This window comes from Salminus brasiliensis, chromosome 4, assembly GCF_030463535.1.
Source record: "Salminus brasiliensis chromosome 4, fSalBra1.hap2, whole genome shotgun sequence".
NCBI classification, from domain to species: Eukaryota; Metazoa; Chordata; class Actinopteri; order Characiformes; family Bryconidae; genus Salminus; species Salminus brasiliensis.
Window position 1 is genome coordinate 18,791,387 of NC_132881.1, and position 23,548 is coordinate 18,814,934.

At 40.0% G+C, this 23,548-nt stretch overlaps 3 protein-coding genes and 1 non-coding gene across 8 annotated transcripts in view; 3 read left to right on the forward strand and 1 right to left on the reverse strand.

Annotated features, from left to right (window-relative positions):
- Nucleotides 1-12,647, forward strand: part of tmem63ba (transmembrane protein 63Ba) — a 35,761-nt gene extending 23,114 nt beyond the window's left edge. For 3 of the 4 annotated variants that reach the window (XM_072677481.1, XM_072677485.1, XM_072677483.1), the window contains 14 exons: nucleotides 1,033-1,113; nucleotides 1,250-1,373; nucleotides 3,741-3,874; nucleotides 4,063-4,200; nucleotides 4,362-4,515; nucleotides 4,980-5,086; nucleotides 5,941-6,027; nucleotides 6,281-6,346; nucleotides 6,503-6,665; nucleotides 7,496-7,601; nucleotides 7,891-8,058; nucleotides 8,185-8,300; nucleotides 8,410-8,481; nucleotides 8,946-12,647. In XM_072677481.1, the coding sequence (XP_072533582.1) occupies nucleotides 1,033-1,113; nucleotides 1,250-1,373; nucleotides 3,741-3,874; nucleotides 4,063-4,200; nucleotides 4,362-4,515; nucleotides 4,980-5,086; nucleotides 5,941-6,027; nucleotides 6,281-6,346; nucleotides 6,503-6,665; nucleotides 7,496-7,601; nucleotides 7,891-8,058; nucleotides 8,185-8,300; nucleotides 8,410-8,481; nucleotides 8,946-9,128 (1,699 nt within the window). In that variant the 3' untranslated portion in view covers nucleotides 9,129-12,647. The remainder of the gene's footprint in view (nucleotides 1-1,032; nucleotides 1,114-1,249; nucleotides 1,374-3,740; nucleotides 3,875-4,062; nucleotides 4,201-4,361; nucleotides 4,516-4,979; nucleotides 5,087-5,940; nucleotides 6,028-6,280; nucleotides 6,347-6,502; nucleotides 6,666-7,495; nucleotides 7,602-7,890; nucleotides 8,059-8,184; nucleotides 8,301-8,409; nucleotides 8,482-8,945) is intronic. The other variant, XM_072677484.1, reaches the window with a different exon arrangement.
- Nucleotides 1-23,548, reverse strand: part of LOC140554459 (arginyl-tRNA--protein transferase 1) — a 320,650-nt gene that overhangs the window by 178,000 nt on the left and 119,102 nt on the right. The window contains exon 1 of one of the 2 annotated variants that reach the window (XM_072677493.1): nucleotides 14,205-14,310. The exons of the other annotated variant lie outside the window; for it this stretch is intronic. Within the exon in view, the coding sequence (XP_072533594.1) occupies nucleotides 14,205-14,277 (73 nt within the window). The 5' untranslated portion in view covers nucleotides 14,278-14,310. Of the gene's footprint in view, nucleotides 1-14,204; nucleotides 14,311-23,548 lie in introns of those variants that run through there. 2 annotated transcript variants of the gene reach the window in all.
- Nucleotides 14,281-23,183, forward strand: LOC140554461 (zinc transporter ZIP9). Its single transcript, XM_072677499.1, has 7 exons — nucleotides 14,281-14,570; nucleotides 16,985-17,090; nucleotides 17,587-17,760; nucleotides 19,161-19,229; nucleotides 20,361-20,446; nucleotides 20,631-20,765; nucleotides 22,047-23,183. The coding sequence occupies exons 1-7, from the start codon at nucleotides 14,475-14,477 to the stop codon at nucleotides 22,302-22,304; spliced, it is 924 nt and encodes a 307-aa protein (XP_072533600.1). The 5' UTR covers nucleotides 14,281-14,474; the 3' UTR covers nucleotides 22,305-23,183.
- Nucleotides 15,637-15,710, forward strand: trnat-agu (transfer RNA threonine (anticodon AGU)). The gene has a single exon. It is a non-coding gene; the product is annotated as a tRNA-Thr (tRNA).

Below are 23,548 nucleotides of genomic sequence, written 5' to 3' on the forward strand. Positions count from 1 at the left end.
AACATTGGTAACACACCATAACACACTATTGGTAAAAAAGCTGACCATGAAAAGAGAATAGTTTCTGGATCAAAATCAACTTCAAAATCTCCTCTGCTGCAGTCTCTTCACTAGCTTCCTGTAGCTGCCCACATCAGATTCAAAACCCTGACATTGGCCTACAAAGCCAAGAATGGACCAGTCCCTCCATACTTAAGATGCACGGAAGACAAGCATCTATGCTCTTTTCTGTCCTGGAACCAAAGTGGTGGAACAAACCTTTCCTGGGTGTCCGAACCGCTGCTCACTGTCTTCAAACATCAACTGGAGACCCATCTCATCTGAGAGTATTTGGGCAAAGTGTAGTGTCCAGTATTATGGTCTCCATGTTGACTTTTGTGTTTAGTAGTATCTAAGCTTAGAGGTATCTTTTAGATCCTTGTCTATACAAACTAGCTAAAGGTATTTTGGAGCGAAGCACTTTTGCAAGTCGCTCTGGAAAAGAGTGTCTGCTAAATGCCTTAAGTGTAAATGTAATGGACTACCTCAAGAAATGCAAACTAAAGGTTTTTACAGTGCCTGAAATAATCGAAAATCAATGAAAATCTGTGGATAGATCTTAAAAGAGCAGTGCATTCAAGACCACTCAACAGTTTTGCAGAACTAGGAGCCTTTATCAAAGAAGAATGGGCAAACAAAAAACAAAAAGTGGAAGATGGCTACAAAAAAACATTTACAAGCTTGCCAAAGGTGGTGATACAAAGTACAGAGGGAGAGGGACAATGTCATAATTTCACTCACTTCTGAGCTAGAGACATGTGCTGCAAGGACGACTCGTAGCCAAGCTTGTTAAATGCTGCACACATAGGTCATGCATAGAGCAAGACGTCCTGTGAGCAGTATTTATTTTTAGAATCGCTTTCCTTCTGTAGTAGTTGTACTTGTAAACATGGATCTTAGTGTCAGTTTTCCAAGCCCATCAAGTGGTCAGAGAATTGGGCACTGATTTATGGGTTGTTTCGATTCTCTTCTTTTTCTTCTTTTCACATGCAGGCAAGCTTATGAAAACTGTGTTGTGTTGGAGGCTCGCATTTGTTACGACGTAGCCAGACTGATGTATTTGGAATCTGAAAGGTAAACACTTGTCTGTGTTTTCACAAGCAGTGGAGTGGAAACATTTTCCTTTGAATGTCTTAAAAGGTTGTAGACTAACAAGGTTAGTTTCATGGACTGTTGACTATAAGGGCATTTGCTGTGCTATGGGCTACAGGAAAAAGACTGAGCGCAGCAAGAAGTTTTACACTGACCTAATGGCCAAGGAGCAAGTGCCCACGATGATCAACCCCAAACCCTGTGGCCACCTCTGCTGCTGCGTAATCAAGGGCTGTGAGCAGGTGAGACTACCTCAGGGCCACAGGCATAATGTTTGCTAAAAACATTGCCACCCCTGTTCTTCTTTTAGGAAATGCACCACTACTTCCAGAACTTTGTTGCACTTTCAAATGCTTTGGTTTTCAATTTTTTTTCCTTTTCTTTTTTTTTTTTGCATTGAAACAGCACAAAAACAAAACTAAGAAAATAAGAGAATACGAAATTCTTACACACAGGACTCCAGAAATTGAACTAATCACCTTTTTTTATCCAAAATTGTAAGCTTAAAAGATTAATTATTCCAAACTATGCATAGAATGAAAATACATGATACATGAAATACATAATACCATACATTTGCAGTTAATTAATGTTAATAGTTGTTGCTGTTGCTCAAATTGTTGAAGAATTCATATTGTAAGGTGAACTCAAAGGGGAACAGTACTATAAAAAACAGAAAAGTCAGTGTGACCTCTAAGAAAAATATTTATAATTATATAATATATAATTATATAATTTTATATATATATAAATAATTTTATTCATTTTATTCTTTTTGTTTTTAACAAACATTTCAGCTGCTTTAGTTAACCTCTTAAACACCTCTTAACCACCGGTTCCTGCCTTTTTTTCCCCCTGCTGTTTAATTAAGCCACTTTGCATTGTTTTGCATTTAGCTACCGATTAGTAATCTAGGTAGGCTATAATAAAATTTACAGAGCGTAAGGGGTTGATCTTGTCTTCTCCCTTTTAAGCTCATTTACATTAAACATCTATGTAAATGTTTCATGGTCCTTTATAGTTTAAATTTAAAAACACATTTAAGCAAGACTTGAAGAGCTAAACATTCACATATGGCTTTGCTTTATTATTGTTTTGATAAAATATTTTGCAGACTTGTGATAAAATCTAAAGACACAATAAATAAATCCATTTAAGAATGGGAAACATAATTAGCCTACTACACCATATGAACAGTGGGGTAAAAATGATTTAAATATAATGAAATATAGTGCAGGTAGGAATTCTCACAGAATTTAACATGCAAGCACTTGTAATTATACACACAGTCTGATGTTTGTATTTTAAAATGATGAAAGCACTGCACACAAGCCAGAACACTTACGCATCCCCTTAAATATAGCCAATCCATCTACTTAATACTACCTGACACACTGAATGACACAAGTAAAATAATTAAACTATTTTAATGGTTCTGTTGCTAGTAGATTTTTGTGGCTTGGTAATTGTGCAGGGGTGCCACTATTTTAAGTTACTATATGCTCACATTTAACCATTTATAAATCCCATATTATTTATGTAATGTGTTTGAAGCCTGTTCTCTTTCAGATGTAAATGTTTGCAAACTCATGACCCCCCTTCTTTTGCTATCTCAGAAAAAACACACTGTCAGTCACTGTTTTCTGCTTCATGCAGCACTGCTAGTGGACAGGCTCTGCTGAATTTATTTGTCTAGCTGGAGGAGAATATGTTCTCAGCTGCTGCAACTGTGTTGAACAGCTTAAACCGCTTCAGTCAGCAGGCCCCCTGGTGACCTCATTAGCTCAACACTCTTTGACACGCATCCTTGTTGAACTTCTGCTTCTATTTAAGCATGTTATGCACTATGGATAATAGTTAAGAGATGAACACTACAGTCACACAGTGTGATTGTTATTCAGTGGGAGCCCTGTGACTAACTTGTCTCTTTAGAGTAAAAATTGAGAAACACTCTTTGAACATGCAGATTAAAGTGGATGCATAGAAATGTCTGAGCACTTTTGTAAGTCGCTCTGGATAAGAGCGTCTGCTAAATGCCTTAAATGTAATGTAAATGTAAGTGTACCATTTACAGAGGTCACCATACTTCGAAACAGAATGCACCCCATCTTTCAGTGGCCCATTTGCCCAGTAATGCTGTCAAATGTCTGATGAGGCACACAAGCAAAGTCCACCTCTGAATGACTTAAAAAAAAAAAGAGCCCTGACTTGAATACCATTGAGATGCTGTAATAGAAAGTGATGTTGAAACATGCAGTTCATGCTTGAAAACCATGTAGCCAAATTCTTTCGCCAAAATTCTTCCACAGTGATGTAAAAAACACATCTAAAAAATTTGTTCTGAGAACGATCTGAAACATTTAAATGTGAATTATAAAAAATATATAAGAAATTGGGGAAGGTGGCAAATGCTGTTTTTTTACAGCACTATAGCTAATGTTTATTTATAATCTGTATCAGTAGTAGAGTTGTCTCTGGTTGAGTTAGATGTGTTTTAAACTAGGATATTACCAAGCTATACTGGAGTAAGACCTTTCAGGACCAGAATTATTGACCACTTGGTGTACATCATTGCTAAAGCCAAACTGTTACATCTTTGTGTTGTGCAGGAGGAGGCGGTGAGCTACTACACTAATCTGGAGGCCAAGCTGAGGGAGGAGTACAAGAAAGAGAGGGAAAAGGTCAACACTAAACCTCTGGACATGGCCTTTGTCACCTTCCAAAATGAAGCCATGACTGCAGTGTAGGTTCCAAATCAGTCATGATGATGTCTTGGTTTCAGAGATGGGGTACAACAGTCAGTGTGACGTGACAAAGCAGATTTAGATACTGTGCCTTCAGTTCTACATACAGTGTTTGTGTGTGTGTGTGTATTTAAGGTAAAATAGGAAATGTTGTTATTAAAATTTCCTATCTCCACCTTGTCTCCAGTATTCTAAAGGACTTTAATGCGTGTCAGTGTCATGGCTGTCACTGCCGACGGGAGCCCAAATCCTCGCCATTCAGCAGCATCCTCCACACATACAACTGGACAGTCACATATGCTCCTGACCCGCAAAACGTCTACTGGTAAGCTTTTATTTGTTTTTTGTTTTGTTTTTTTTATCTCAAACCTTCCTTAACAACAACCCCTCACACAAATCACTACATATTCTACTCACAGGAGTTCTTTGAGACATTTCAGGTTGTGCAGTGTTATTCATCCAAACATGCGGAACTTTCTCCTGCAGGGAACACTTGCCTGTGGGAGGCTTAACCTGGTGGCTTCGCTGCTTCATCATCAACTGTTTTCTCTTCATCCTACTCTTCTTCCTCACTACGCCTGCTATCATCATCTCAACCATGGACAAATTCAATGTCACAAAGCCTGTGGAGTTCCTGAATGTGAGTATGATGCAGGGACCAAGGATCAGTCTCACCACCCCTCAGTGCATGCATGTTGTATCTTGTGAATGTGTTTTGAACTCGGTTGGCTGCCAAAACAGCCAGTGTTAGACTCCAGTCCTGGCAGACCTTAAGCAAAGTTTTTCCATTCTGCCTCATTGAACTGATCAAATTCAGCTCAGCAGCAGCTATTGGCCAAGACATTCACAACTTGAATCCTATTTACGGGATGAAGGGAAACATTCATGTCTGCAGGGTTCCCTCCAGGAACTGAGTTTGACACTCATTACCTAGAACTTTGAGAGGGAATGTATTGCCAGTTGTAGACCATGTGTGAGTAAAAGGTGTTCATTATGAAAGAAAACATAATGAACAGAATTTATCCAAATGTGCTAATAGTCCTGTCACTCCTATCCTCACTGTGTTCCCTTCCCCCACCGTCCTGCTTGGGTGTGGACCTCCAGAATCCCATTGTCACCCAGTTCTTCCCCACCCTGCTGTTGTGGTGTTTCTCTGCCCTGCTGCCCACCATCGTGTACTACTCCGCCTTCTTCGAGGCCCACTGGACACGGTACACACTCAATCCCCCACTTCTTTACTTTCTAACACATGCCAGTTTGAGACACACTAGAGCAGTGATCCTCAACCTTTTGGCTAAGCCAAAAATTTAAGTAGGGACGGTAATAGCTATGACAACTTTGCCTGCTTGTTTTAACAGGACAGCTTTCAAATGCAAAGAGTATAGGATTGCTCTCTGCAATTTATATTAAAACATATATTCTTATATAAAACACATTATTATACATTATGTGAGAAGTAGTATTTCTTGCTCTTGGGCTCCCCCTACAGTCGGCAGGTGACTCTGGTTGCCCGATTCACCAATGTTACAATGGTAGCAGCGTGCCGAGCCTGAAGGGGCAAAGATAAAGATGCTTTTCTTCCTATAACAAGTTAATGGAGCATCACAATGATTTTTAAGCTGTTTAGGGTTAATTTGCTACATAACGTTGCTTTAATTAAATTCAACCAGAATAACTTTAGTAAGGTCAGGTACTGAGGTTGGATGATCTGTTTTGGACAACAAACATCACTGCAACTCATCCCAGGAGTATTGGAAGGAGCTACATCATTAGAAAGTGCTGTCTTGCTGCTCCATATGTACCATTGGTATGGGTGATGTTCCCACCAAAAACAGGTTGAGAAGCACTATACTAGAGGGTGTGCAGCTGTGATTTAAAAAGCCTCTCAAAAATATACAATTAAACTGTAGAAATGGAAATGTAGATAAGGTCTATTAGTCTGAGATTTGATGCCTCTTCTGTTACACCTGTCTTAGGGATTACATACATGCTTGTTAGACTGCTTGCTGCTGCACTTCGCTCTGCACTTTGTTTTCTTACTCTGCTGTCTTTGGGACTTACACAGTTCTGGAGAGAACAGGACCACCATGCACAAGTGCTACACTTTTCTTATCTTCATGGTCCTTCTGCTGCCATCACTGGGACTCAGCAGGTATGCCTGCCTAACATGCAGCTCCTCAGTAAATCGAGATCAAGAGCAGCACAGTCTCTTTACATGTGTACCTATGTCTATCATATGGGTTATTTATCCCAAATGATATATTTGCAAATGAAATCTGTGCATTTCTTTTATTGCATACTATCTGAACTTTTCTCTGTTTGGAAACTGATGTGTGGTGAAATGTATGTATGATGAAATGTTTTAGTCACTTCAGTAATGTATTTTGTCTTTGTTCTCACTATAGTTTGGATGTGTTCTTTCGCTGGCTTTTTGACAAGACGTTCCTGGATCAAGCTAAAGTGAGATTTGAGTAAGTTTGGGTAAAAACATCTTATGCCGCATAGAAAAAAAGGGGTTCTTTTTGAATTGGGCAGTGTGTGATATCACATTTTCATAATAGCACTTTGTCATCTTATCCATAATGTGTGTCTACATCTTTTGATGCTTGTTTTCCTCTCTTTTTCAGATGTGTATTCCTGCCAGACAATGGCGCTTTCTTTGTCAACTATGTCATCGCCTCAGCCTTCATTGGTAACGGCATGGACTTGTTACGCATTCCAGGCCTGCTCATGTACATGATCCGCCTCTGCCTGGCCCGCTCTGCAGCTGAAAGACGCAACGTAAAGAAGGTACTAGTTTTCTGCCATGACCTGATGCTTTTGTCTATTTTACGTTCACACTGAGCTTCCACTGTACTGGGTTACCTGCATTTGTTGGGTACAGTTTGTGGCAGTTGGTAGTTACTAAACATAGCCATCTGGCTAAAATGTATCACCCTCCTCTATCTTGTCCTTTAGTGGAACAGGTCTACCACAGGAACAACAGTGGCTAGGTGTTACTTGAAGTGCGTTTTTAATTACAAGGACTATTACCGACTCAGCAGTGGTAGTGAGGTGTTTAATATCACAGCAAGATTACCCTGACTGATACACTCATACCAGCGCAACGCAAACAACCATTCTACTAACATGTCAGTAGCTTACGTTATGGAAGTGACTGAATTTTTTCTCTAAAAAGTAGCATTTCACAAAGTTGAGATACTTTACTGGAGTAACTTGTAGCTGAGCTGCTCAGCACTGCGTACAGAGTGTGGTGATGCAAGGTAAACCTAATAAATATATGTATAAACTGGCAATAAACTGTATGTAATAATTAAATGTATGAAAAAAACGGGGGAACTCCGTGTGAGATCAGGAGATAATAGGAATCATTCACTTATGTCAAGTAAAGGGGATTCATTTAAACTGATCTAAAAAAACAAAACAAAAAAAAAAACATGTATTTAACCTTGACTCTGTAGTAGTAGTAGTAGTAGTAGTAGTAGTAATCTGTCTATATGGGATCCATATAGTAGATGCTCATATCTAGAACAACTTGCCTGTCATGCTGACAGTTAGAATCTGATGTTAAATCACTGTTGAAACAAACTAAGAGTTTGATTGTATGTTCTGATATTCAGCATCAAGCATACGAGTTCCAGTTTGGGGCAGCATACGCCTGGTTGATGAATGTCTTTACAGTCGTCATGACCTACAGCATCACCTGCCCGATTATTGTTCCGTTTGGTAAGCTCCTCAGATTCACCTTTAAAAGAGCAGAGCTATATCAATATGTTGTGAAAGGTATGAGAACTGAAGTATATATGTTGATGTAATGTTTGTTGAGAGGATCTTCATGTTTTGAGATTGGTTTGATATTTTTTGGCTCCCCCTAGTGTAACATTACTGCCAAGGGCATAGAGTTCCAGCTAAACAGATTAAAGCATTTTATTTATTAAGGATTTATTAAGGGAGTGTTTAGAGCTACCGAAATATTGTAGCCAGTTATCTCATAACTGCTGCCTTCTCTCTTTAGGTCTGATGTACATGTTGCTAAAGCACTTGGTGGACAGATATAATATGTACTATGCCTACCTCCCCTCTAAATTGGACAAAAAGATCCACTCCGGTGCCGTAAACCAGGTGGTGGCAGCACCCATTCTGTGCCTCTTCTGGCTGCTTTTTTTCTCCACTGTACGCTCAGGTGAGATGACTTTGGAAGAACATTTATTCTAAAAGCAATATATTAATAAAAGCAATCAAAGGGGCAAATATCCAAGGGGTGAATACTTTCTATAGGTACTGTATCTGTATTTTGTTTTCTTCTCAGGATTTGGTGCAGCCACCTCAATGTTCACATTTGTAATTCTGATCATCACCATCATAATCTGCCTCTCTCATGTTGTGTTTGGCCATTTTAAGTACTTAAGCGCCCACAATTACAAGGTAAGACCATTGTCACTGACTGTAGAAACGTCATTGTTTTAGGTGTATTAATGGCCTAGGCTATTTTCCTGCACCTCTTTGATAATGTGTGCTTCACTGTTTTTCATAGATTGACACCCAGGAAGTGGACGGTGTAGAGAACGGCCAACCACCAGGCACTTCCCCACCTGCCAAGTCTGCGGTGAGTTTCTTTGTCAAAGTCTATTATTCTGTTCTGGCAAAATTGGCACTTTTTTTTTTCTTCTCATACCCTCAGTCGCTACCCTATTTGTCTAATATTTTACCAGATGGAATTATACATACAGGGTTTAAAATATACATACAGCATACACTAATATATACACTTTACCTTCATGGCATTTGGCTCTCCTCGTGCAGAGTGACTTACAAATTACTTTTGTAAAATGTTGACTTTTTGCAGTATTTCTATATTTCTTGCAAATCTATGTTCAGTAGTGTTCAGAATTCCTTTACAACAGAAACATAATTTTATATTTTAATTCATATCACCTTTATATTTTCTTAAATCTGATTTTCAAACTTTATCCTGTAAAAGAACCGGGTGAGCTGATGTTTGATGACAAGGAAGTAAGAAGTGAATTTGAGATACACTTCACACCTGTACTTTTTTCCCCTCACCATCAGCAGAAGTACATCGCTCAAGTCCTCCAAGAGCAGACCTCAGAGGAGACGGCCTCGGGGAACGGCGAGTACGACGGTCAGGGGTCCTCGCAGGACGAGGAGATCCTTGGCACTGGCTCAGTGGTCAACGAGGCAGATTTCCAATCGGGAGAGGACAGCCTCATTGACAATGAGGTGCACCATTGACCCCTTGAGGAGCACGCCTCACCGTGAATACAGCTAGACAGACTATATAGCAAACCAAACAGACCGTACCAAGTTGGCTCCAGGACCCTTTAGCTGTCCTCACACATCCGGATACGTTCCTTCCATTGGGCCTCGAGGGCGACTAGAAAACACTAACTGACCTGACCCCTTCATCTCCTACTTGACTTGAAAAAAAGGCCACTCATGCGGTCACACACTAACTTAAACTCAAAACTAACCTTCGCTAGGGAACTTTGCTGCTTCTTGACAGCCCACTGACAGCCCTTTTTACAGGGTTGCGATCGCACACATTAATTACCCTGCTAGAAACCACGGTGCATCTCAGCGAGATGATGGAGTTAAACATTCATCACTTTTGCATCATTAACACACTCGATGGTTTCGTTTTTGTTTGTTTTGGGGCAAAGGAGTTATGCAATCCTTTTTGATTGTGATATTTATTCATTGAACTATTATGCATTAGTCCTAATGTCTAAAACTATGTTCTACTGTCAAAGGGGTTTTAATCAAGAATTACTAGAGTATAATGGGCTCAAAAACAAATCTTCTTGAAGATCTCTCTTGTAACACTAATGTTAAATACTTCAAAAAGGGTTTACTTTGAAACACTCCACTATCCGCTCCCTCCACAAGACGCACATGCGGGTTGCAGCAAACTGGTATTATTTCTGAAATCTGATGAGCTGTTTCTGTATGGCTTTAGTTGTAACTCAACACTAACTTCAGTGTGCAAACACAGAGTACTTCTTTCCTACAGTAGATGAAGATGATCTACACACTGAGCCACGAAACAACTCGCAGCTCTCCTCCCCTCACTTGCCAATTCCATTGATTTGTTGAAGGAATGTACAGAACCACAGGCAGCAATGAATCAGTAAATCAGGATGCTTATCTCTGTATCTTACAGAGGGTTGGGCTGGAGAGCCATACGTTTAATAAGATTCTGCAATATATAGTACGCTACTGAAAGGACTGCATATAGACAACTTTGTGTGTGTGTGTGTGTTGGGGGGGGGGGTTCTCAGCTCATATACTTTTAATTCCTGATTGTAACATGGTATGTTAATCTCTCGAACTTGGTGGATGTTCTCAAAGACAGACTTTGTATGTTTGTCAGTTGCTTGCACGTTCTAGCATGAGAGCTGGGTATTTTAAATATTTATTTCATTAATTATGAGGCTACTCTTTGTCGCTGTCCTGTTAACGGAATCAAATAGTTTAATAGTAATGAACTTCTGTTCTTCTTCAAAAGTTCCTCTCAAAGTCTCTTACTTGTTCAGAGAATTCTGCAGTTTTCTCTCTGCATAATGAAATTGTTACATTGTAAACAGAGTCATTCTGGAGCCATTCTGAAAAGTAAAAAAGGAACAAGATATTTAAACCAGATATTAAAAGCTATAGCACAGGAAGTTGTTGCATAAGATGACAGTGACATTCATTACTTTGTGTCTGAGACAAGGGCCCTTTAAGCTCTTCTTAAAATGCAGTTTCACCAATGTTTTCTTATTTGCTATTTGTTGAACTTATGAAAACAATGGGATCCATCATTCTAAGAGCAGAGCTGTGAACAATTCTGCATCACAGGTCTGATGTAGACTTCTCCTTAGGTCTTTTCTCAAGAACAAATGTAAGAAAATTCTTAGAAAGCTGTTGGTGAATGAGGCTGATTGTTTTCCCACAGTTCTAAGAAAACATTTTGGCTTTTTGTGCATTCATGGAGTCGCAGTGAGAAGCAATAGTCCTCAAAAACAGCTTTTCTTTTTTTTTATGAAACATATATTTGTCACATTTTCCCCTTTTTTCACCCCCAATTAGGTACTGCCAATTAACCCACCCATTCACAACTCCCCTAGCGCTAGTAATGCTCTCGACACTAGAAGGGTAAGGACCTTACACACCTTCTTTGAAACATGCGAAGCCGACCATTGCCTCTTTTCAAACTGCCACCGATGCGACATCGCCTGGGCAGACAATGCCAGCCAGCATCACTTAAGAACAATGAGGGGAGAGTGCGCCATCTACCCACCCATAGAGAGCATGGCCAGTTATGCTCTCTCAAACTCTGGCCGCTGATGGCAAATTGGCATGGCTTAGCATTTGAACATGTGACACCCAGGCTATAGTGGTAGCGCATTGGACTGCTGAGCCACTCCAGAGCTCATTTTCTATATTTGTATTTTTGCTAAACTTGTATTGTAGACATTTCAACCCCTGGTTTCTAAGCTGGGAAGTTCCTGTACAATGGACCATTTCACTCCTAACCACTCTCAATGACTGTTTACATCTCAACCATTATATTATGCAGAAAAGCTGAAATCAGTGGAATTTTCCTTTAAAGGACTGCTGGCATCATCCCAGTCACTGAGCGTTCACCAGATGTGTCTGACTGTGCATCAGTTTGTGACGAATTGACTTCAGGAAAATTCAGCTCAACACAAATCAACCAAAGCATCTGTCCCTATGGACTAGACACTTTGTGCCCAGACAAAGCAGCCAGACACACTTTGTCAAAAGCATACCTAAAGATTCGCTATGCCTCTAAAAGGGCAATAAAGAGAAACAAGGTGGCTATATCTGATGACCTTCATTGAAAAAGTATGTTTTTGTAGTTAAATTAAATTTGAGTTGTTTACAGCAATTCCTGTGAAATGTCTGGACTGCTTCTGCCACTAATGTTCTGAAGCAGTGGTCAGTAGACAGCATGTGTGTGAGCCTATGATTAGACGATAGGAGGCGACGCGGTTAAAAGCTTTCTGAAATTACCCTTTTTTTTTTGCTTTTACTTTCTTTTCTTTTTTTTTAACACTATGTAATTTTACTAATGGCTCATTTCGGACTGGTAATAATGCTCCTGATCATGTTTCCTGAGTGGTGTACAACACTTCTGACTGTGCTCCAGTCAGTTCCCCACATTTCTTTTAGGACTTTGGTATCAATGTACCTTACCTGTATCTTAGGTGAGTTAGACACTGTAAAGTAATGACTGTAGGAATGCTTTGTAAAACCAGTGCAAAGAAACATGGTTCCGACGTGAATGCAGTGCTTTCAACACTCATCTCAATACGCTGTTTCTGTGTTTTTCAGACATTATTTATTCCATTTGTCTACACTTTCTCATGGGGTGGGACGATGCTACTCACACTGACATCTCTTGCCTACAGAAGGAGCTGTTGGAAGCGTTTAATATTTGTGTAAATAGACTCATTGCACTGCTCTCATGAACACTAAACTGTGGTATTTAAGTACATGTAAGGTCAACCAGTAAACCATGTGTACAGTCGACCAACATTTATGGTTTTGTTTTTTTGTTTTTCCCTCCATCACTAATCATCCCTTTCAGTTTTTCTCACAGCTCTGGAATGAGAACAGTGCTACTCTGTGTTGAGCGTTTTTGTATCTTGACCTTCCCTGCCTCTGGAAAAGACCTTTTTGTAAAAATGTCATCCTCAGAATCTTCCATGTCTTTGAACAATAAAATTAGCCTTCACTGCTAAACAATGGAGTTGGTTTGGTTTGGTTTTGTGTGTGTGTGTGTGTGTGTGTGTGTGTGTATGTATGTATGTATGTATATGTGTGTGTGTGTGTGTGTGTGTGTGTGTGTGTATATATATATATATGTATGTATGTATGTATGTATGTATATCATTGCCTGGTCTTAAGTCAACAGTCCAGGCAATTCATCATCACTTGAATGCCACAGCCTCTGAGTATATTTGATAACCATGTGCATCCATTTATGGCCACAATTTACCCACTTAGTAACACAGCTAAGGTATATAGTCTATAACTAACCTAACTCACATCTTAACAACTGCCAAGTTCAGTTAGTGTTCGGGCAGGGAAATCAGCAAACTGTGCTGGACTCTGGCCCCCAGTTCTAGTGGCTACATTCATCATGATATTGTCACAAAGTAAAAGTCAGCCCAAACTGGATTCATGAGCATGATAATGAGTTCGGTGTTCTTCTGTAAGCTTCTAGAATCTAATAGAAGACATTGGGAATGTGGTAGAACATAGAATTTTCCAACGTCTTGTGCATCCATGCCACATAGATTTGAGGCTGTTTTGAGAGCAAAAGGAGGCCCTACCGGTATTAGTGTGTCCTAAAACAAGAGGGAGAGGGAGATTCTCCAACCAACCAAAAAAAAAAAAAAAGAACTACTAGTTAAGGAGTCCTATGAGGCCTATGTCTACACAGTTAGGATCCCAGAAATGACTCATTAAAGTATGGGTACGAGGAGGGGGCATGTGGCCTAAATCTGATCAGATTCTTTAAATTGTATAAGTTTAAGGGTGGGACCTCCATGGATCACATCAGTGAGCCTTGAGCGCACATGACCCTGTGGCCACAAGATCTACTGTTTTGGAGATGCTCTGACCCAGTCGACTGGCCATCACAATTTGGATCTTGTCACACTGATTCAGATTACTATTCTTGTCCATTTTTTCTGTCTTTAATGCACCATGTTCAGGAACTGACTGTTCACTTGCTGCCTGATATATCTGATGTCTATTATTCACTTTACCTCTCAGTGCGTTTGATGTTAGCCTGATCGGTGTATATTTACACATACTCAGAAGTAAATACTATATAGTAATCATTTTTAATCTCATTTCACTTTACACTGATATTAATTTGAGTGGATGTTTTATACTATTAAGTAAAGACACAAATTCACATGAAATCAGCTGAGTCGCAGAAGAAAACCTGGTTGCCGGTACCACTCACACACACACACACACACTAGTGGGCAGCCCTGGCTGCAGCTCCTATGGAGCAATTGGTGGTTAGGTGCCTTACTCAAGAGCATTGCAGTCATGCCCTGACGGTTAAGGGGATCAAACTGGTCAAACGGGCCGCTTCTCTAACCTTTTACGACTACGACTGCAATGAGTGAGAAGGTCCAAATGAAAATGTGAGAAGTAAAAGTAACTGAGTAAACGTACAACTATTCCAAAAAAAACACATGACAACCCCAAACCACTTCTGCTGGTGTCATGTTGGGAGTCTTATGATTTGCCTCCAGTGAGAGAGAAAAGGGAAACAGCCCTGACCTCCTCTGAATCCCATGTGTTCGTCATGGCTGTAGTTGCTGCCGTCGGCCACTAGGTGCTTCACGCTCTTCATATAGGATCTCGCCCAGCAGTTAAAACCGTGCGACGTGGAAAGTTTGACTTGTGCGCCTTCAGCACAGTCCAGATTTCCAGATTTGCGCCTCGTTGAAGCTGTGATGTCTCTGTAGCTCAGATACACAGAGCATGACCCCCAAACCAAAAGCGCACTGAAGAGCCGATCTACAGAGTCTCCTCCACACAGTCAGAGCAATGGACGGGGCGGTCGCGGTGATCTTGATATCCATTGCAATGTTCGTAGGATGCTTTCTGTTAGGACTCATTCCAGTGCTGATCAACTTTTCCCAGGTGAGAGCTCGACAACCACACGACAATCTCCCGACATTTCTCTGAGGTAACAGTTCCAGCTTTTGAACGCAGCGCCTCTGCGCGCCAGCTTTGGTTGGACCGGCCAGGACAGATCTAACGGTACCAGGCGACACACTTCAGCCGGAGCTGCGTTCACTCGTGTTAAAAAGCGAGTGTTAGGTCTCACGAAACTGAAACGTGTGTGCTGTGTGTGAAAGGCAGGACGGCAACTTGCTTGGGCGGTTTATACAGAGCAAAGGTCTAACTTAGCTTAGTCACGTAGCGTCTGTTGCCCTGTGTGTGTGTGTGTGTGTGTGTGTGTGTGTGTTTTACTGTGTGTGTGTGTGTGTGTGTGTGTGTTTTACTGTGTGTGTGTGTTTTACTGTGTGTGTGTGTGTGTGTGTGTGTGTGTTTTACTGTGTGTGTGTGTGTGTGTGTGTGTGTGTGTGTGTGTGTGTGTTTTACTGTGTGTGTGTGTGTGTGTGTGTGTGTGTGTGTTTTACTGTGTGTGTGTGTGTGTGTGTGTGTGTTTTACTGTCCACACTCAGGCTCTGCAGACTGGTGTTGTCTTAGCACAGCAAGCTTGCAGTAAAGTGTGAACTGCAGTTAAGAGTTCCTCCAAAACGGGAGAAAAAGGAAATTTGGCCAAAACTGTGTCAAACTGTTTGGACCTGAACTGAATAATGACTTGGATATTAACTTATTATGACTGTAAATAAATATTACATATTAAATATACAGTCATCAAATCAACCTCTCTCAGTTAAAGCAACAGCAGCAGCAACAATTATAATAACAGTCAATTATATTTTTATACACAAGAAAAATCAGATTAAAGTGCTTTACAAACATTCTGTGTGACAAGGTCTAGTACTCTGTACATGTATATGATAGGTTTAAACAATTGAGACAAGCTTTCAGAGTTGATGTTATTTGATTCTGGAAAATGCAGAGGTTCCTAATCAGGGAAGTTGTTTTTGCTGTCTGTGTGAAGTTTTTATGCAAGAGAATGTTTTTGAGTTTGCCTGAAGCTAAATTGTATTGATATAGAATACCAGTCAGGTAGGGTGCCGTGGCTTAGTTGGTTATAGCGCCTGTCTAGTAAACAGGAGATCCTGGGTTCGAATCCCAGCGGTGCCTTTTCCTTGGGTAATCTTTAATCAGTAACTGCTACAATGAGTAAATCAACCCTTTTTTTATTGGCGTCAGACTATGACTAACAGTATGCAGAGCTTTGGTGTGTGCTTAGACTTGCAGATAATCATCAGACCACTGGGATTTACATATGCATAGTAAATTCATTATTTGCCTCAAATATTAGCAGCACTACTGTTATTTTATAGGAAGGTTGGCCAAGGAACCATTGGACTTCTAGATAAATAGCTGGAGCAATTCAAAGGTTGTGGGTTCGAGTCCCACCAGAGTCGAGAGTGTTTCCTCTTCTTTATAGCTCTGTCTACTACCTTTTTGTACTTTTATTTGCAAGATTTGGTCTAGTCTTTTCACCTAATTAATAGCAATTTCAAACTTTCAGAAATATTCTGTTTGATGTTGGGGTATTGGAACATATTTGTGCTGCAGAAGATTCTGCATGTATTTGTGAAAAGTGAGATGAAGCAGTTTGAAATGTTGGATTTTAGCCTTTTCTGACTGAGAATGATGTTTCATTCTGTTTTATTACAAGTCATAAAACAGCACAAGTGAGGAAAATGCTTTGTATTAATGCATTAACAAAAGAGAAATTGCACATATTTCATTGCATTATACATATTTGTGTATAATAAATTAAATTATTGGCTTTATTATATATTATGTATAATAAATAATAAGGCTAATAAAACCAGTAAAGAAATTGTAGCTTAGAAAAAAATATTTGGGACTTTTCTGAATATAATGTCAATGCAACGCTGCTGTCCAATGCAAAACTTTTTTTCTCTATGGTTTGAGCTCTGTAGCTGCTCGGTTCACTGTGTGAATAATTCAGGATGAGCAGAGCGATAGAAACTCTCTAAAAACATTTTTACCTTCTGTAAAGTCACTATTTTGGAGATTTTTGACATGTTTTTCATTGGACAGCAACGATATATGTAAGTACACTAGAGCAAGTAATGTCTTAGAATACAGTAAACAATTTTTTTTCTGACTCAACCAACTTCTCATTTTTCAGCTTTATTAATATTAGTATACAAACAGGGCTGGCTCTAGTCTTGTGGCATTGTTTTTTAAGTTTAACATATTGAGGGGCAGAAAAACATAACATACGTAATGTGCCGTTATTTTTGCACACTGCACATTGACTGTTTTATTTAAAAGATGTGAAATGACAGTAACAGTACTGTAAGTGAAGTATGGGGTTAAGGTATTCCGCCCACCATCTGGTGAAGTGCTAATATGTCTTAAATTCCGCTCCACAGCAGAAGCTGCAGTTTGTGAGCGTGCTGGGGGCAGGCCTTCTGTGTGGCACTGCCCTCGCTATAATCATTCCAGAGGGAGTGGAGCTGGTGGAAGAGTCATGGAGAGGTGAGAAAGTTTCTGCTGGCATTTCTGTTCCCCTCCAAGTGCTTCCGTTGTCCTTCCTCTAATACAGTACTTTATAGGAGATTATATAGGCATTTCTGGCAAAGCTGCCCCTGTAGCAGAGTGACAAATTCACTGTACTTGGACGACATTCTGTTATTCAGCCTCTTTTCTTCCTCCATTGCCTGCAGTTCATCATCAGTTGTCCGCATATGCCCCCACTCTATAGTTCCTAGACGTAATGCATGTGGTACAAATGGCAAAAGCCTGTATTTACAACACATAGGTGTAGGAGTAGCTACAAGTGGGCTTGGAAACCAGATACCCCTGTTCCCGAAAGACACTGCTATGAGTAGATGAGATGATGACCTTAATCATGTTGTAATTGGACTTTTGAAAATACATAACTAAATCCTCACCTTTCTACTGCTTATTGGGGGAGGGGTTGCATGTGTTTTTGCCTGAAGGTAATTCCTCCTCTTGCTTCTTCTCCTTGCAGATTCGTATTGCTCCATTGTTACAACTAAGCTAAATACCACAGACTCAAATTCAACGCTGGAGCCATCCATGGAGAAAGGCCTGCGTCCACATTTCTTCATAGGGGTGTCTCTGGTGCTGGGCTTTACCCTTATGTTTGTGGTCGACCAGATTGCTGACTACTGCTCTGCACACGGTGAACTACAGTTCAACTACTTGCTAGAGTTTTTTGAATCAGTCACAGTGTCCCTTATGTCCTTCATATATTCTCCTCCTCCTCACTCCTAATGTGATGTTGGTCAGCCCAGGCGTCTGTTAGCTGTTGTTTCAGAGCTGGGGAGCTACCTAATGATGCTGCGTCAGCGGCAGTTCGAAAAGAGACAGTTGCTGACTTAACATTGAAAGAGACATGAGCTAATTTTCAGCCTCCTAGTGTTGGGGTCATTGCTAATGATAGGGGGATGTTAATGATGTTCAAATGAACAGGGATAGGGTGATTGGCCTTTCAAACTGGGAAGAAAATAGTGTAACATTAGAAATGAATGTAAGGAAAATGTTATTTACTCTTTTATAACAAAGTGGAGCTTCTCTGACAATCATGGTGCGTTGGCAGATGGCAGGGTAATCATTTTGGCAGCCATTATTAGGACTTGTTGTTGAGAATATGATATGGCAGACATTGTAGCCATAAAACTCAGTAATTTGATCAGGAAGTAGGTGTGTGTCTGTTCAGCAGAAGCTTTGTAGGACAGGACAAAAAAGGCATTAGCTTTTTTTTTTACTTTCACAGCTGTAGATTTCATGTTATCTGATTTTCAAATTTGTCTTCAAAAAAGGTCTCTGAAGCACCGTCAGATGAATCAACATGAATTACAGTATATGGAACAGTGCAGTGTCCTAGTCAAATGCAGCTGCTAGCCTCTTTTTAGAAGCTGCTGATCTCAATCGCCCAGGCCCGAGGAAAGGATGCAAATAAAGGAAACAAGGACAATGAAATGAGACTTCTACATCTTGTCAGAAGACTGACAAATGCATTATATGTAATTGTGTGACTAATGAGACGTTATAAAAATAACCACAAATTTATATTTCTAGAGATCTGAAGGCTTGATTGGTATCAAGTTTGCCAAATTCATTAGTATAATAGACTGGGATACTCCGCAATATACTCAGCGGCTCGCCATCAGCAGCCGGGGCCCCGATAGAGCACAATTGGCCTGGCTCTCCCCAGGGTCACTCCAGTGCGATGCTGGCAGTCACTGGCATTTGCTGTCACTCAGTTTCCCCTGAGTGTGTTGGATGCCCGTTGATGTTGCATTGGCAGCAGTTTGGAAAAAGAGACGATGGCTGGCTGTGCACGTCAGAAGAGGCGTGTGTCAGTCCTTACCCACCCAGTGTCAGAAGCATTGCATGTGGTAGGGGGAGGATATGTATAGGTTGGGTAATTGGTCGTTCAAATTAGGGAGAAAATGAAAAGAAAATCAGAATAAAAAAAAATCTCAGTTAAAATAACAGTTATTAATTAACAGACTATTAATGGAACTATTGTGCTTGATTTTGTTGCCAATACCACCGCCATGTTTTTTCCCCATGTAGTCTCACGACCAAGCATATACAACGGAAGCGGCATCACAGCCACGCTGGGTCTCCTCATCCATGCAGCAGGTATAATTTACAAGTCCTGTGTGTCTTCTGTTACACTTCCCAGCATATGATGTACTTCCAGCAATTAATAGACAAAATATGGTTTGCATTACAAATCAGGCCAGTGAACAGGGACAGTGGGATTGGTTTTCAGTGTATTCTGCCGTGGTGCATTTTCATTGTGATACTGAACTCTTCGGTCTGTATCCCACCAAAGAAAGGAGCAGACGAATGGAGATAAGCAATCTCTGGAAATCTCCCACCAGCCTTGACTCGTTCTGTCTGGAATCTATTCACTATTTTGCTTCTCTTTTATTAACAGCTGGTATTAAATTTACCTTTTTTTGCACCGTCTGGGTCAAGAGGAAGTAATGCCAGAAATAACACTCATTGTCACACTTGGCAAAACACAGTGTTTCCAAAGGCGCAACAACTGTTATCACTGAGGGCATTTTGGTTTTTTTTTGGCAACAGTAAATGGACGTTAATAGGCATCGGTTAACATGACTTTAACTGCATATAGGATGTTTAATTAAGGATTATTAGAAAAATGTAATTTTGTAAGAAATCAATCAAACAAGAACAATTTAAACAATTTGTGCTTTCTTCAAATTCAACACTGTGACACCTTTAATGACTACTGCAGTCTCAGAAGTGTTCAACCCCTTCATGACAAGCATCTTTATTACTTATCGGAGCACCTTTTTGCTGTTATTACCTGCGGAAACTCTGATTAATAGCCAGACACCAGCTTCTGGCAGCGTTCCTGAGGAATGGCCTCCAGTTCACTATTCAACATTCAGTATTCTTGGGTTTGTGTGCTGCAGCCGCCTTCTTAAAATCCCACCAAAGATATTCTGTGGGTTTCAAGTCAGACGTATGATTATGCAAAATATGATTATGCCGTTCACATGAACGTTGTGTCCGCCTGCTTCACTAGAGTCACATAATGCAGTAAGCAGCTTGCCGAGCAGGAGTAGCAACAGTAGAGACACAGTTCTCACTACCACAAATCAGTGGAACATCACAGTGATTTTGAAGCTTTTATTTAAATTTGAGTATGTGACATAGGCTTGGTACTTGGTGTCATTTTAAGACAAGCAGAAACAGAGGTTCAGTAGCTTTATTAATCATTATATTAAACTCTTCTAGCTGATGGCGTTGCTCTTGGCGCAGCTGTGGCTTCCTCTCAAGCGTCAGTTCAGGTCATTGTCTTCTTCGCTGTGATTTTGCACAAGGTAAGAACGGACATTTTGTAAAACCATCATGAAAGCTTTGTCTGTATCTCCTTGCTTTATTAACACTAGGAACTTGTGCTTACGGAAATGTGGCATTTTAAAGGATGCACACAATACAGACCAAACAAACAGGGGAAAAAAGCCTAAAAGTCTAATTTCTCAATATCTCTGTATGTGTCCTCAGGCTCCAGCTGCGTTTGGTCTTGTCTCTTTCCTCATGCATGCAGGCTTGGAGAAAAGCACAATTCAGAAGCATTTGCTGGCTTTCTCAGCTGCTGCTCCATTGCTGGCTGTTAGCACATACTTCATCCTGAGCGTGGTAAGTCAATGCAAAAAATCTGGGTGGATGCAATGCAAAAAAAAGTTCAGGCACCCCTGGTCAGATTTTTCCCTTGTTGGCAAGTATCACAGCTTGCAAATGCTTTTTGTAGTAAGCTAAGAGAGTAATAATAATAATAATAATACTAATGAAAAAGAAGTAGGGAGACTATGTGGCAGAAGTACAGAAGTATTGTTTGAAAAGCAAAGTCTTCAAAATTGATTTGAGGGAAAGGACAATAGTATAGTCCCCAAGAGATTGGGGTAGGAAATTCCACAGGTTCCACAGTACTAAAGAATTCTGTCTGAGGACCTGAGGGTATGAGGGGGGGGGCAGTAAGGGTGAAGGAGCTCTTTAAGACATGCAGTGGTGTTTGTTTGTTGATAGTTTTAGCCAGAAAACTAGTAAAAAAGAACAGTACAGTAATCAATACGGATTAATTGACACCCACACAGTAACATGACAGCTGATGTTCCTTTATTGTTTTGGAATCATGTAGACATCTCATGGCTCTGTTGGAACACCACAGCACAGTGGCATATTAAAGCTCTGTTAGGCTCAGGCTTGTTTAGATGTTTTTTCCTTGATGCTTTTGAAAACCTCTGACACTGAATTTTGTGCACAACAGAATAGTGCACCAGCACTCCAGAGTCTGCCAAGTCTTCCTGAAGGTCTTTTGCAGTCAGACAGAGGTTTTGATTTCCCTTTTTAGTAATCCTACAAGCAGTTATTTCGAAAAGTTCTCTCCTCTTGGTCTTCCAGACTTCAACGTGACCTCCACTATTCCAACGGCTACATAAAAACCCTTTGCTGTCTAATAGTGTTCTCTTGCTTTGAGGGCATGAATTATGTTTATTTACAGAATGCTATAGGCAGCTGCTTTGAGACACCTATGGCTGCTGATTGTTGGGAGAAGGTTTGCAGTATTTATATAGCTTTGGCATTTGCATTACCTGGCCTTTCTTACTGACCTTCTAATGTGAACAAGCCAGCTTGTTGTTAATTAGATCTTTGACCCTGGGTAACGTCTTATGGGCTTATACTCAAAAAAGCATAAAACAAAAAATGAATGTATTACTTAAATTAAAACATACCTTCAGTACCTTACCGTACCACACACCACCAAAGACCTCTTTTTAATTTTATATACTTTTTTAAAATAATTTGAATATTGATTTTCACATTTTAATTTTAATTAATCACCTAGTACTTATCCCAGTACCTTTTCCATCCCTGCTTATTTCTGATCCAGTTATGTCTGCTTGGTTGTTCCTCCTACAGACTGGTGGCTCAACACAACACCGCCTTAGCGCCACAGGGATTGGCATGCTGGTCTCTGCTGGAACGTTCCTGTATGTGGCCACTGTGCATGTACTGCCCGAAGTTAACAGCAGGGGGCAGCAGAGGACCACTCATTTCCACCACCATGCAGGCCCAGGGCCCTACCAGCAGAAGGGGCTGGGTATAATGGAAAGCATCACTCTGATCACCGGAGCTGCACTGCCAGTGCTCCTGGCTCTCGGACTGCCTGATGACTGACATTAACCTCATGGACTCTTGTGTTGCCCAAAAAGATTTCTGACGTGGACTTTTTGATATTTTTAGGCTTGACAGTGCTTGACACAATGGCTATTTATGATTCCTCTTTGTTAGCCATTTTCATTTCCCAGCTGTTAAACAGTACCCACTGCAGTTCAGCAGGTCTTTTGTATTTTTATATATGAAATGTGTTTTTTAAAATAGTGTTATTTACATATGTAAGATTAAGACTACATTTTTAAAAAGCCATATGCAATATTTTGTTAAAGAAAGTATTAGCTGCTGATTAACATTTCAGACTCTCAAGGAAGTATGAAAATCTGTGTGGCACAGTTTACGAACGCAACCTCACAACCTAATTTGACGTATTTTAAACAATGGGTTTAAAATGTAGGTAGGTGTTTCTAAATTCAGGGAAGCAGCGTTGTGGGTTCACACAGAAACAAAAGTGTTGACACAGAAACCCGTTCACACAGCAGTGTAAAATTAGTGGGGTAAATGTTAAAACATACATGGTTTTCCTCCATATGCTAGGAGCAGTAACAGCTCCTAGACTGGTTTTGCTGACAAGGACTAACAGCAATGACTTTTTCATTCTTTATATTTCTGCTCTTTTATACTGTGAAATCTGCTTTACAGTACATAAGTGCCATCAAATGAGCTTTATTGATTATAATTTAAACAAATGTTTTGAAATAAATAAACCCTTGTATACAATACAAACTGAGTAAGAAATTGTTCAAAATGCATTCTTATTAAAAAAAAGAAGCAAAAAGTCCCTTAAAAATATATTTGAAACAAATGTTAGCTTATTCATGGTTAGCACCTGCTTCATACTTCATACATGTAAATTATGATACTACTATAAACAACATTTATTTCTATGACGTGTTCACTAAAAGAGTTTTCTCAAAATCAAGTGTGTTCATGGTTGCAAGCTTTGCATAGACATCTTTTTTCAATCTACGGAGTTCCCTCCTGTTTATAGTCATTGCCTCCTTATTGAAGTAGTTATGTAAACTGCATACTTGGGAAGCACTGATATGGGAATTGTGGGCTGATGATGATGATAAGCAATGTTCTTAATGTACTTTTGTAGGGCTATATGAATGCGATAGTGATATTTTCAGACATAAAATAACAGATATTGTGTTAGCTCAGAGTGAACAAAACATTCTGCACCTTTAGAATACAGTAAATATAATCAAATCTCATTAGCAAACATCTGCTGATACTGCTATGAT